Raw genomic sequence first — 13,440 nt, forward strand, 5'->3', positions numbered from 1 at the left:
CCGAGAGACAAAAGTCAAGTCCAGACAACTGCTATAGGTCAGTCCCCGTAAATATGTCGGGCTGCCGTCATTGAGACAACAAAGCTCTTGGTCCGAGGCAAATGCGACCAGTTTTCTTCCCTTGGAGTCCATCTTCACACTCCCCCAGAGCGGGTGGTGTGCGTTAAAATCTCCACTAAGGATCGAAGGGCCAGGTGTTGCCGATAACAAAGAACCCAGTCGCGTGTCGAAACGACTGGTTGGAGAAATATATGCAGCGACGAGAGTGAATGTAAGTTTCTTTGTTTTTACAATTAAACACACGTATTGGTCGTCGTCGTGAGGCACAACTGAATGTAGCAAGTAAGCGAGTTCACACCGAACATAAATGATGACCTTGCTGAGAACATTACACGACGCGGATGAGAAAGCTTCATAGCCCGATAGCCAGATTGTAGTTTGAAGGCTTGGTTCACAGATGACGATGATGGGAAACTTGTTCGCAAAAATGAAAGAAAATCCGAAATTCTTGATCTGAGGCCTTGAGCATTCCACTCAAAAAGGGACGCTTCATTGACATCTTTACGGAACGACAGCGGTGAATGAGCCATGATGTTTGAATAAACTGTGTAATTGCCAGATGTCTGTAAATTTAAAAAATGAAAGAAGAAGCAGAAAGTTAACACTTGCAATTTTGCACCAAACATATCGCTGTTCTGTAAACTGTATTTATCAGAGAGAATGAAGCGGATAAATGTGGTAGCTTACAAGTCATGTGAAATCCTTATTTTGCCTGCATGACTTCCTATCTGTAAATTATTGAGCTCTGTAAACATAAATTTTGGACACTTTATATGTCCTAACTGATAAGTAGTTCTCCGTCTGTAACATCTTTGTCCTATCATTGAAGGCCTCGATCAAAAGCCTGCTCGCTACAGGTGGTAGATCTTTTTAACTTTCCTTTTTAAATGCAGCAAACCTAATCAGTGTCCATGTATACTTGAATAGGAGCTTTTAAGGTAAAGCTTCTTATGGAAGCACTGTGGACACAGCATAAGTTCATGCTGTTCAGGTAGTTGTAAAGCAGCAAGACAGTGGTACACACACTAAAGTAATATTAATCTTAATTGCTAAATTACAATTTAACATTGCCATAAAGGCCATTCTTACAATGAAAAGAAGTATGGTAAGCCATAAAAAGAAAAAAAAATGAAAAGACTGGCGAAGATTCCAACTGAAGCTTCCCACGATGTCGTAAATTACGTAACAGCGGTTACTTATATAGACTGGGTAATTGTTTATCGATGAACAAGGATCACACTATTAAAAAAAGAATGAGGGCACCGAGAGCTACTGATGATGATGGTGGTCTTGCTCCTAAAAACGTCTTTTATGAAACTTGTGCGATGCATCCGCTCATATTACAAAATTTTGCATGAGAATGTCCATGTCTGCATTATCAGAAATTAGGCTGTTTATACCGGTCCAAATTTTAGTTGTAGTTGACCTTCAATGAGAGCAGTGCCCATACCTTGAAAACAAGCGGTCTATACTTTTACCACGAAACAAACATGAAAGGTAAATCATTTTCAACGGAAACCCAAGAAACGAAGCAGGACGGAAGAAAATGGGCTGCCCCTAGATCGTACAGCTGGAGACACTTTGCTTTCAAGCCAGCACGAGAAACGTTGTGGAGTCAACCATTTCTCTACGCACCTGATACAGGGCCTCATCGCAGGCATTCTGGATGCCCAGGTTCATCATGGTGTTGGTGAGCGAACGGCCCATGTAATACTCCAGGGAGAGGTAGTACACCCGCTGAAAAAAATCCCATATTAACCACGCATTAGCATTACACCAGGACAAGTTCATCACTCACACCACACAGTCAAAGACTTCTGAATGTAGCGTCAGTAAGGCAGCCAGGGGTATGCGTGTGTATGCGTGTGTCTCAAGAAAACTGAAAACCTTGTCATGGTGGACTAACAATTTTTTACAGCGAAGCTGTTAAGGGCTAAGTTCCCCAGGGTCGTGTTCGCGTGTAGAAAAAAACTATCATCATCAGCATTGCCTCCAGCGTTGTCGTCTTCTTCCGCAGCTGGCTCGTTGGCGCCCCTCGGTTTGCGCTCGTGCAGTTGAATGCCGTGCCAAGCACGCGCAGGTCGCAACCGTAGACCGACTGGCGTGTACAACAATTTTGGCTCCATGTGCATGGCTGTTTTCAGCCAGTTGTGCTTTAGCACAGGTGTCAAAACGGATGACTAACATGACTGATACATCATGACATCAATAACATCACATGCTTGTCAGTTACGTCCCGATTAACGATAATAAAATCATGTGTGGCTCACACCCGCATTGGATATGCGGGTATAGGCCAGAGACAAGAAAGAAAGAAAGAAAGGAAGAAGGAAGCTAAGAAAGAAATCCCGTGTAGCTCATACCCGCATTGTATATGTGGGTACGAGCTGCCGAGCGGGAGAGATCTCGCAGGATCCCGACGCTGCCGTGTAGTGAGCCGCGGCTATGAACGCTGTGGCTCATACGCTAGTCAATGACGATGGGGAGGACTTTGTGCAGCAAATGCACAAATTTTTCATCGTACCAGGCGAAAAAAAGATGCCGGTGTCCTTCCTCGATCTTTGACGAACATGCTGAAGACGCTCAATATAATCAATAATTATAATATATAAATTCACTATAGCAATATTCACTACAGCAGACCCACCATAGTCACAGCTTCGCTAGCTTCCATCTTCACAGAGATGGAAGGGCTCTGAACTTGTTAAGTAACTGAACTAGGTGCAGCTGGCTGGCCCATCACGATGAACTGTTGGCTCTATGTTTTGTGTAGAGGTATTACCATTTTGTGGTGTATTTTGTTTAATACCAGGTTTAAGTGCAGTGTATTTGTCTGTTTCCTCCAAATCAAATAACTACATGCCGTCTGCAACAGTGTAGGACCGCAGAAGCAGTCTCTGTGAAAGTAATGGTGGAGCCATCTGTCCGTTCTTCGGGCAAAACATTCACACTGTCTTGAAGAAACAAGCAACGGATGGCTGTCACTGCTCTATAGCAGAGTAAATTTATTCTTTTTCTCTGGCGTTGCATATTCCCAATCATTCTCGAAAAAGCAAGAATGTAATGCATCCATATGCAGTATTGAACGGAACACATTGTGAAATTTCACATCTGTGCAAAATTTGAGCATGAATGATGCAGCGATTCACCAACTTTACAAGCAAGCTTAAGTATGGCAGTTTGCAGAACACCAAAATACTACAGATGTGGACTGCGGCAGCAGTGCTAGTAGTGCCATCTTTAAGCACTTTGTTCAGCTACAAACTATCAGAAACATTGCTATGTTTCATGCCATTCTTGTCAATGAAAAAGAAAACAGCCCCTGTAGTTTAACGATTATGTTGCTGCTGCCATTTTTACACCAACAGCTAAGTAGCAGATAGCCTTTAATTGCAATAGCAGTTTTATGCACTCTGGTTGAACAAAAACCTTCACAAGATAGTGCCACTATTGTTACGACTCAGGTTCTCGTTTTCACGATTCTGTAATTGGCAATAGACTTACAGACAAGCTAAAACTATATTTTGTTTAGGAATGAGCACAATACTGGCCTAGCTGTGCACTGCTGGTATTGATCAATATGTTTTTCCATTCTAGTGCTGGTTTTATGATCACCTTAATTAACATAATTATTTCCTGTGTTCTTGAGCAATTGACACTATATAGCATAATTACTGTGTCAGCAGCAGTCCAATAAAAAATAGAACAAAACGTTTCTCTCTGTATTTCTTTAAAGATGAATTTTGACCTGTGTAAAGACCAAGACATCCATGAACAGACAAGGCAAGATCCCTGAGAAGCTTTCAAAGAGATTTTTTTATTGCGATAGCAATTATATGGACACTCCAAAGCAGATTTCTGCCGTCGGCGTCGCCGTTGCCGTCGCCGTCGCCGTGAGGTTCCGTATGACGTCAATGGAGATGAAATCGTCGCCGCGCGCCGCCGAACGCTGTATGTGCGAGTGAAAGGGCGCGAGGGACGCGTGCTTTCACGGGCAGTGAACGCACGGCGGAGAACAAACGCGCGTTCTGTGCCGTGCTCCCTTAAGGGCTGCAGAAGTAGGCGTCTCTTTCCTCCTTTACAATCACCATATATGTAGAGCAAACGCGCCTTCTTCTGACGCACGAAAGGCCGTGGGTGGGGGGGGGGGGGGGGCAGGGAAGGGAGGCGACGTTTAGCTTCGGCACCAAGTGCCTATTTATATCAGAGGCTCCGGCAACAGTCACCAACGCCTCACGCATTTTGTGCGAACGCGGGCAAAACGCCGACGGCGTCGACAACAGTGCTGTGTGTTGCCGGTGCTGCTGCATGTCCAAGTTTCTACAGTGGATAAAACTACTATCCTTACTCCGTATAGCTCTCTACTAAGTTGCTATCGCAATTGATGCTTCGCCTTTCGGGTGAAACTGCGACAACTTTTTTTTATCATTATGAATTAGCTCATTACCAGGACTGTCCTTACTGTCGCCTTTCTTTATGTGAAAGGTTGGATCCTGTGTCCTGTGACAGGTGACTCGACAGTTAGAGATTGCCTCTCTGAGAAACAAACAATGAAGATGCAACGCACTGCCACCATCAGAAATGGTACGCCAAACTGGATGAAACTATATGTCGCTTAAATTTTTATACCTACAATGTGACACCAATTTAATCTTCGCATAAGTTACTTCAATGCGCTCTATTTTATTGGATAAAACAGACCCTCTGGTAAAAAAAGACCCCCTGGTTAAAAAAAAAAAAAACAAGAAAAAAAAGTTTTTTTTTTCCCCAAGCCGCCACATCCCTAGACGATACGCACCTGTGAAACAGGCATTCCCCCATGATGAAAAAGTGGAGGAACAGCTTCTTCCTTCTGGTTTAGAATAACTTGTTGGGCGAGTTGGTGCATGCTTCTTTCTTTTTCATGCCCTTTAGCTTCTTACTGCTGGGTTTGTTAACATTCTTTCAGCTTGGTGCTGATTTACAGATCAGCTGCAAAGCATGACGTCAGCCAATCGTAGCTTCTCCAGGTAAATTATTCTCTCTTGTTGTAGCATCAGCGGAGGCACAGTGTTAGGGGCAGCAAGTCTTGCAAAGCTTCGTGCAGTATAAGTTGGAGTAAGCATTGACAGATGCGCAAAGCAATCTTCCGTCGACAAGATGAAGAAAAAAAGCTTCATTTATTCTGGAGCTGGCGCTCCCTAGTGGTGAAGTGGAGCGATACAGCTATTTCTTCCTCCTCTTTCCTATCCTGCCTTTGGCATTTTACCCCTGGCTTCATTTAAGTTCTTTCACCTCAGTGCTGGTATATAGATAAGCTGCAGAGCACGGCACCAGCCAGTCATAGTAGCTAGCGACGTAACAGCACTCTCCAGGTGAAGCATTTTTCTTTGCTGTGGCATCGTTTCAGTGGCTGAGGGCTAAAACTTCCAACTGCTAAATCATGGGACTGAACTTTGAAGCCAGTCCGGGTACTTTCAAATTTTGCTCTTTATTTTTTTGTAAACTTCTCACAAAGCATTTTGGGATTATTGTGACAGACACCGGTGCAAGCGGCAGGAGTATGTTCATAGCAGCTTTCGCTGCAAGAGAAAATTTTGTGTCCTGTGAACACGAGAGCCAAACTCTCTTCCGCCTTACAACCAGGAAGCGAAGGGTACATGCTCAAGTCAACGGACGCTCAACTCACATCTATCATTTTCCTGGCATCGCTCCTACGCCATTACTTGTCTTTCCCCGCTCAGCCAAGAACAGCTAGAGTTTGGTTTCTCAACTGCTGTCACCAAGCACTTAAAAGATAGAAAAAGAAAGACTTTGAAAGAAAACAATAGTAGGCTGTTCTTCACAACCCTTTCAAAGCATTCAAATGGGCTTTTTGTGACTGTCCTTCAGCCACGAACAAAGAACTTGTACAGTGCTCAATTCTCTAACAGCCGGTTCCTTCCGCATATAGGGGACTGCTAAAAAGAATTTGAAGCTGGACTAGTTGGTTCACGATTCTATGAATCAGCCGACAGACTCGAAACAGAGACAAAGAAGCTGGAAGTAGAACAGGAAAACAGACTAATAAATTAATTTCGCTTGAAGAAATGTGTGTTCAAGATTGGTAGGATATAAGTGAAATTTTCTTGTTTTCTTCAGCCTGGGTTACTCTGCTGTCCGTCCAGTGTGGTGCATGGTTAAGTAGGCTATCCATTTTGCTGGCAAATGCACCAATGGAGTGCTAACAGAAACACTGCGTAGTTCTAGATTGAAGCGCGCCTGAGGAAAACAACTTATCCAATCCTTCTTAAATGCTAAAATGAAATTCACTTGTTAATCCAGCATTGTCCTTGTCCAATTTATGCTTCTTTATCACCATTTCCTGCTGTCCATACCCGTAGAAGCTGAATATAGTTGTTATATGTACGCAGCAGATGCGATAGGAAAGAGCAATACGAGACATTATAAATGACGTGGAGTACATGGCTCACATCAGAAGCAAACTAAAAGGCGATTCTAATACTTCTGCGTTGGTTTCCTTCAAAACTTCATGCACATTTTTTAATTTGGGGAGCTGTGCTTCAGAGCTGAGGGCAGACTACGGTTACTAAGGCAATACAAAGCAATATTACATTAGCAAGGTAGCATCCTGTGCCAGAGCCCAGCCCATGCCTGAATATGTACACCAAGAAACTAGAGCAGGTAATATCTTGGGTGCATATGCAGAAAAACATCACAAGCCAACTACGGGGAATTGAATAAGTGAATTCAGATCATCATCATCAGCCTATATTTTATGTCCACTGCATGACGAAGGCCTCTCCCTGCGATCTCCAATTACCCCTGTCTTGCGCTAGCGTATTCCAACTTGTGCCTGCGAATTTCCTAATTTCATCATCCCACCTGGTTTTCTGTCATCCTCGACTGCGCTTCCCGTCTCTTGGTATCCATTCTGTAACCCTAATGGTCCACCGGTTATCCATCCTACACATTACATGGCCTGCCCAGCTCCATTTCTTCCGCTTAATATCAACTAGAATATCGGCTATTCCCGTTTGTTCTCTGATCCACACCGCTCTCTTCCTGTCTCTTAATGTTACTCCGCAGATTTTTCGTTCCATCGCTCTTTGTGCGGTCCTTAACTTGTTCTCGAGCTTCTTTGTTAACCTCCAAGTTTCTGCCCCATATGTTAGCACCGGTATAATCCAATGATTGTACACTTTTCTTTTCAACGTTCAGAATTCATATATCTTTCATAAATGTGTGCCATAGCCTATGATGCAGGCTTTATTGAGTTGTCATTCCTGTTGTAGCCTTTAAACGTGTCAAACTTAACAGAGCGTCACATAATTGCATCACAGTTCACCGCACCAGTTGATGATGAGCTCTAGTAAGCTTTACAGAGATTGGCATTTTTTGTAGCATTGTGTAAAGTTGAAACCAAGAAGAAAAAAAAAAAGGAAATAGGGAGGAAGGAACACAGGCAATATCTTGGGCATGTGTGATGACTCGAGATATGAAAGGATGTTGTTAGTCTCATTGATCAAAGAGTATAATTGTAATCCACCCAAAACTTCTAAGGAACCTCCTTCAACCTGTGGTTTTCTGCCCAACAGATTTATATATTTAATGCTTCTACACTTCCGAGTTTATTAATTCGGCCTTCAGTTAGCTCACAAGGCAGAGCAAATGCCCCTGAAAGAAGTTGGTCCTTGGTTCGCAACCCAGACCTGGACAAGCTTTCCTTGAACAACAAAGCTTTCTGAGAAACCTGCATGGCTTTCCTTTGTAGCTTCACATTAGTTTGAGATAGATTTCAATTATTGTTTTTCGTGAAACCTGTTCCTTCCTGTGGATTCCTGCAAAACTAATTTGCTCATTGAGCAAGCATTCACAAGGATTAGGCAAAGCATAGAATGAGAGAAAATTTAGCTTAATTGATAGTAATTATCGTAGAAAAAAAGTTGGGCATGAAGACAGACACCAGCAAGAGAAAAATGGACAAAACAAACGCCATTGTCCATTTCCGTCTTGTATCCAATTTTTTTTTTCTACATAAAGCAATAGAAGAATCCGCTGAGAGCACTGTCCAACCACTGCTGCAGCTAAATAAATGGCTGTTATCGTGACAGAGCTCCCCGCCGACTCCCGAGGCCTTGGTGGCATCCTTGCCCCCTCAGCTTCCAATAAAAGCCCATTCAGGCTCGTTTGCTCCTTTTTTCAACCCTCCGCTCACGGCCAGGCCCTCACCTCACGGCTTCTTCATCAGACCAGCATCGAGAAAACTCCCTTGTTCCTGCCAAGCTCGTCTCATATAGACACCATGGAAGGAGTGGGATGCAACTAACAAGCTCTTCGCAAGCGCCGTCCAGAGTACACCTAAGTGTGGGTCAGACAGAGGTCAAATGCGGCATGTGCAATTCGTGTTCCGGTCTGCCATTAACCACAATCCAACCGAACTCTGTACCACACGGGAGCACCTTCAAAGAAATTCAACAAGAGCGGACACTTGGCAAAAATTGGCAACAGAAAATACGTAACGCTAGTATTCACACCAGCTGTTAGCTGACGCAAGCATCGGAAAAAGAAGAATATGTGAAATTAAGTTAACAGCCAATGCATTTTTTTATTCTTTCCAACTAAAACTAAGATGTTTTGCATATAAATGAATTTATACTTTGCGACTTATTTTTCTTGCGTTACCTATAGGGTCAAGCCAATGACATGCCAGATGCATGCACCATGCGTCAGACATGCCATACACCACCGAAGCGAGCTAGGCCGGCTGCGCATGTGAGCGTTCGCCTGTAAGACCTCCCCTTTGTCTTTTTAGAGCGCGGCTCCTAGGCGCCCTTTCCTGTGGTGAGCGTCAGCGTGCTCGTAACCGAGCGAACGGGAACAGCGAATAAAAGAGCGGATGAAAGACGGCGACAGCGAAGAGAGTGCGAGGAGGAAAGCGGAGGAGGAGAGTATGGTAAAAGCGAGGGAAGCATAGTGCCACGCAAGACGAGCTCTGCGGCAACGATGGCTATGAGATGGCGCCAGAGCAGCGCGCATTGTCTGTTCACGATGACGGCACCTATTGACCCTTTTCGTGGCGATCCTGTGGGCAGTGCCATGTTTGATCCCGTGTTGACGCGTCTGTTGCTTGCCTCAGCCGCCTCCGTGTTTACAATGCAAGCGCGCGACACTGGTGCGACGCAGAAAATGTCCGTTTCGACGCATATCGTAGAGGGTGTGTGGACGACACGAAGCTTTGGCCATAGCTTTAGAGGTCATGTAAGTGCTTTCAAAGCTCATTACGCCTTGTCCAAATGGTGCAAGCAGCGTATACCGTATGCGGTGCTTGTACTAAAAGCGGGGCTAGAAATGTATTTCAAGCTGTCCAAACTTTTTGCTTACCCGCCGTGGTTGCTCAGTGGTTATGGTGTTGGGCTGCTGAGCACGAGGTCGCGGGATCGAATCCCGGCCACGGCAGCCGCATTTCGATGAGGGCGAAGTGCAGAAAACAGCCGTGTACTTAAATTTAGGCGCACATTAAAGAACCCCAGGTGGTCAAAATTAATCCGGAGTCCCCCACTACAGCGTGCCTCACAATCAGATGGTGGTTTTGGCACATAAAACCCCATAATTAAAAAAAAACTTTCCGCTTATGAATTAAATCAGGATCAGTGTGCTCTTCGTTACTTTATTTGGCAAACATTTTGAAGCAGCCGGCTTGTGATGTTTCTAACTCAGTAAAATTCTTTGGTTCCCCGGTGCGGGCACTATCCGATTGTTTATTTTCAGTCTAATCGCTCGCGGTGTGCTCTGCTGCGATAGATTTGTTCTTGCTGTGCACAAAGCTTGGAATGTAAATGTTCTGTACTTTGTGGTAGCTTGTAGCAAAGACGTATTATCGTTAGTCCTTCGCTTACTCTGTGGACCGTCCCGAAATATTCAGCTTCCAACGTTCGTGTCGTGATGGTGTAGTTGCCATCACTCATGCTTCAGCACATTGATTCATGTGTGCCCTTTCACTTACTCTTGATACATTGTCAGTTTGTTTGCGAGTAGGGGTGGATATGTGTAGATAACGTGCGAGAAATTACCATGCCAGTAAGTGGCGCTACTTTCTTTTGTAACGAGCGGACGTTCTGGAGTTGAAGTCCTTTCTTTGGAGGTTAGCTATACAGCACTGGCAGATTAATTATCTTTTTTTTTATCCTCGAGGAAAGCCGTGCACTGCGAAGGGCTGACAACACAGGTAGTCCTTAGGTAGCAGCAGCAACACAGGTTGATTCCATTCCTTAATATGCGCATCACTATTTTTGCAGCTATGGTAGGATACAACTTAAAAAACAGCAGTTGGCAACAAAGGCACACGGACCACGCGGGGTTATATTACTCCGCCAGCCAATCACAGAAGCAAACAAAATCATCGTCATGCGACCTTTTCAAAAAGGCGTCGTACTCGATACGACTGTACTTGTTGTACTTGTGCATTCCACTACAATAGACGAGTGAAAACATATAAAACTATGCGCTTATAATTTCATTTTTGTGGTTGCCGCCTTAGTTAGGTAACAGGGAAAGTTCGAAGTACGAACTATTTGCAGCCTCGCGGAGGAACAGTGGCTGGCGGTTATGAGGGCATGGGCGAAGCTTCACTGCAGACTTAAGTTGTATCCAACTATAAGTACCGTACACGTCTTCCCTTTACCGTAACACATTTAGCAGCACGAATTGGGCACAGTGTATTAGCGAACACCCAGTTGCATTTCCGACAGCTGATTGCACAGTAGCAGGGCTGAAGCAGTAATGGTTTTGTATTCGTGCGCATTCGCTGAGGCAACGTATGGCATGCCACCGAAAGCGCCACCTTGTTCCTCTGGAGCAAACTGCTCCGCGAAAAGGGTCAATACCATATACACCCGATACCAACATGAGCGGAGGTCTGTCTGCGGTGGCTGCTGTGAATCGCGCCCACACGTCTACCACGCGCTGCCTCTCAAGATCTCCCGATTCGCAAGGCAGTTGAGCCACACTTCGCTCCGTTTGCAATGTGCTGCACGAGACAGATTGTCCGCGCCAGCCAACATATCGCGAAATTAAAACACGTATACCGGCTGCGCTCAAATTTCGCATTAGGGAATATTGTAATCATCGGTGTTTTTTTTTCTTTTTTTTATGAAGCTTTGGTCTCTTATTTGGGCTCTCGGCGTATTCTGCGTTCTTTCTGCATTTCGACACGGCACCACTGCGCTATTGGGCTATGGCAAGGTGAGAAATTTTGAGAATCTGCACTGCATTTCAAGCAATTTAGGCCTAGCTATAGGACACGTGGCCACATCGGTCGTTGTGACGCAGTTAGCGAGAAGCAGCTTGGCTGTTGTGGCGCAGTTAGTCTCGTGTGTACTGAATCTTACTAGGGTCATGTTTGTGACAGCTTCTATGGGCCCCTACATTATTGTACTTATTTCTGTACTTTTGGGGGTACTATTTGGGCACCCTGGCCACACAGGGCGTTGTGATCGACGCAGTTAGCGACAGACATGTAGCGAAAGACAGATCGCGACAGCTGTGACGCAGTTTAACGTTGGTTAGCTTCGCGTTGACTAGAATCTTAGCGAGCCAAGTCTGTGACAGTCAATTCAGGCCGCTGTGCAGTGCTCTAGGGGAGTGTCCGCTCTTGTTAAATGTCGCTGTCAAATAACCACGCCCACTGATACGAGCGACGCCGCACTGCCACTACTGCAGTGGCGGGCACGCGCACGCAGCGGCAGAGCCCCGTTAACCTTATCGGGTCGCCTAATCTCCGCGCGTCAAATACGAAATGACCTACTACATACACACACGCGGGGACGTTCCCTGGCCGCGCAAGAAACAAAGCGCGTCGCGCGTCTTATTGAATTTTGCACGGCCGATGCCCATATGCATCGACCGGATGGCATTAACAGCATTGCAGACCGCAGTACGAAAGACGCCTTGGATAGCGCGCAGGGCACCCAGGATTTCCTCCGTTGAAACGGAAAACAAGCGCGCGTGCGTGCGGCGAGATGCATCCTGCGCCGCTCTTTTGTTCCGATCGCGGCAGCCACTTCAAATGACACGCGTACTTAAAAACTTAACGCTCGTTCACTCCCCTCTTCCATTTCTTTTTTTTAATTTTCTTAATTCATCTAATGCTTAACAAACCACACGTCACGTAAGCAAGATGGGAAAGAGAGAATGCGTCATACGCTGCCTGCATACGCCAATCAAATGCAGACGATGGCAGATTACAGCAGCGTTAATTTGTTGCGCTATAGTGCGCTAGAATGTTCTAGTACTGCGGCTTGAGCGCGCGCAGCACCGGCGCTACATTGCCCGCGCAGCTTATCCGGTTTGTGTTCGTGTATGTATCGACCACTTCGCGCAAAAATTCATGGGATCCCTGCACAGCGTCGAAACAAAACACGACCCAAAATACCGGGCGAAACCCGCTCTCCCCGGCCACTCCTTTTCTTCCATCGCATAGCTATATACCTCGTGCGCTGGCTGACAACTGACGCATATATTAGTAATTCCGCGCAGTTCGGTTTCCGCCAGTGTTTCGCAAAACACACGACAATGCATAGCCGGAATGGAGAGGAAAGACGAAGAATAGTTGCGCCGTTACAAATTGAACGACGGAACGCGCAAGAGAAAACGCCGGGAAGCCGATGCGGAAGTGCGTGTTTACCTACCTTGGGGTCCTTCTCGTAGTAGGACTGTTGCGTGCGGATCCAGCGGCCGACCAAGTGGTCCTTGCACGGTGTAGGCCAGGGCAAAGTAGTAGTCCCGAGGCGTAGCCACATTGCGGTCTTTGACCAGCGTGTAGTGGACGTGCCGGTTGAAGGCCTTCTTCACGTCGGCAACATTTTCGACCTGAGCGATGCCTCGCACGCTGATCTGCTTTCGCCGCTCCAAGTCAGTAATCGGGCCCGACATTGGGCTCGTTAACTTCTCCTTGCTCGTCGCTGCGGTGGTTTGGAAAATTTTCAAGACGGCAGGTTACGAGAGCGCTTCAGTGTACGACGTAGTACTGGCCTGGCGCGATCAGCTGTTCTTGAACGGCACAAGCGCGGGCGAAGCTAGGGAGCTATATTTTCGCGGTGGTTAGAACTTCGCCTCGGTCACGGTGGCCTCGGTACTACGGGGGAGAGTATTGTTTGCAGTTGTTTGCTCCGTTGAGCCACTTTAAACCCTCGCTACGCTCGAAGGTCGCGCAGTCACAGACTGCCGCTGTTTTCTTGAAGCCGCACGGGCTTTCTGAAAACATCAAAATTACCGCTCTTTTTGCGCATGCGTGAATAGCAGTCGTTGCGAGAGAGAAATGTGGAGACTTGTCTTCGCCTAGGTACTACGGGGGAGATGTTTGCTCCGTTCGTCCCTAGCTGATCGAGCTGGCCATTGCGG

General features: G+C 45.9%; 2 protein-coding genes across 7 annotated transcripts in view; both read right to left on the reverse strand.

Moving 5' to 3' along the window:
- The window catches only part of LOC119457972 (glycogen phosphorylase-like), a 211,371-nt gene that overhangs the window by 50,564 nt on the left and 147,367 nt on the right, over positions 1 to 13,440 (reverse strand). The gene's annotated exons all lie outside the window — the stretch shown is intronic.
- The window catches only part of LOC119457973 (glycogen phosphorylase-like), a 63,244-nt gene that overhangs the window by 48,797 nt on the left and 1,007 nt on the right, over positions 1 to 13,440 (reverse strand). The window contains exons 1-2 of one of the 2 annotated variants that reach the window (XM_037719759.2): positions 12,729 to 12,950; positions 1,696 to 1,797 (exon numbers count right to left, since the gene is read on the reverse strand). In XM_037719759.2, the coding sequence (XP_037575687.1) occupies positions 1,696 to 1,797; positions 12,729 to 12,839 (213 nt within the window). In that variant the 5' untranslated portion in view covers positions 12,840 to 12,950. Of the gene's footprint in view, positions 1 to 1,695; positions 1,798 to 12,728; positions 12,951 to 13,440 lie in introns of those variants that run through there. The other variant, XM_037719758.2, reaches the window with a different exon arrangement.

The sequence above is a fragment of the Dermacentor silvarum genome, chromosome 7 (genome assembly GCF_013339745.2).
Source record: "Dermacentor silvarum isolate Dsil-2018 chromosome 7, BIME_Dsil_1.4, whole genome shotgun sequence".
NCBI classification, from domain to species: Eukaryota; Metazoa; Arthropoda; class Arachnida; order Ixodida; family Ixodidae; genus Dermacentor; species Dermacentor silvarum.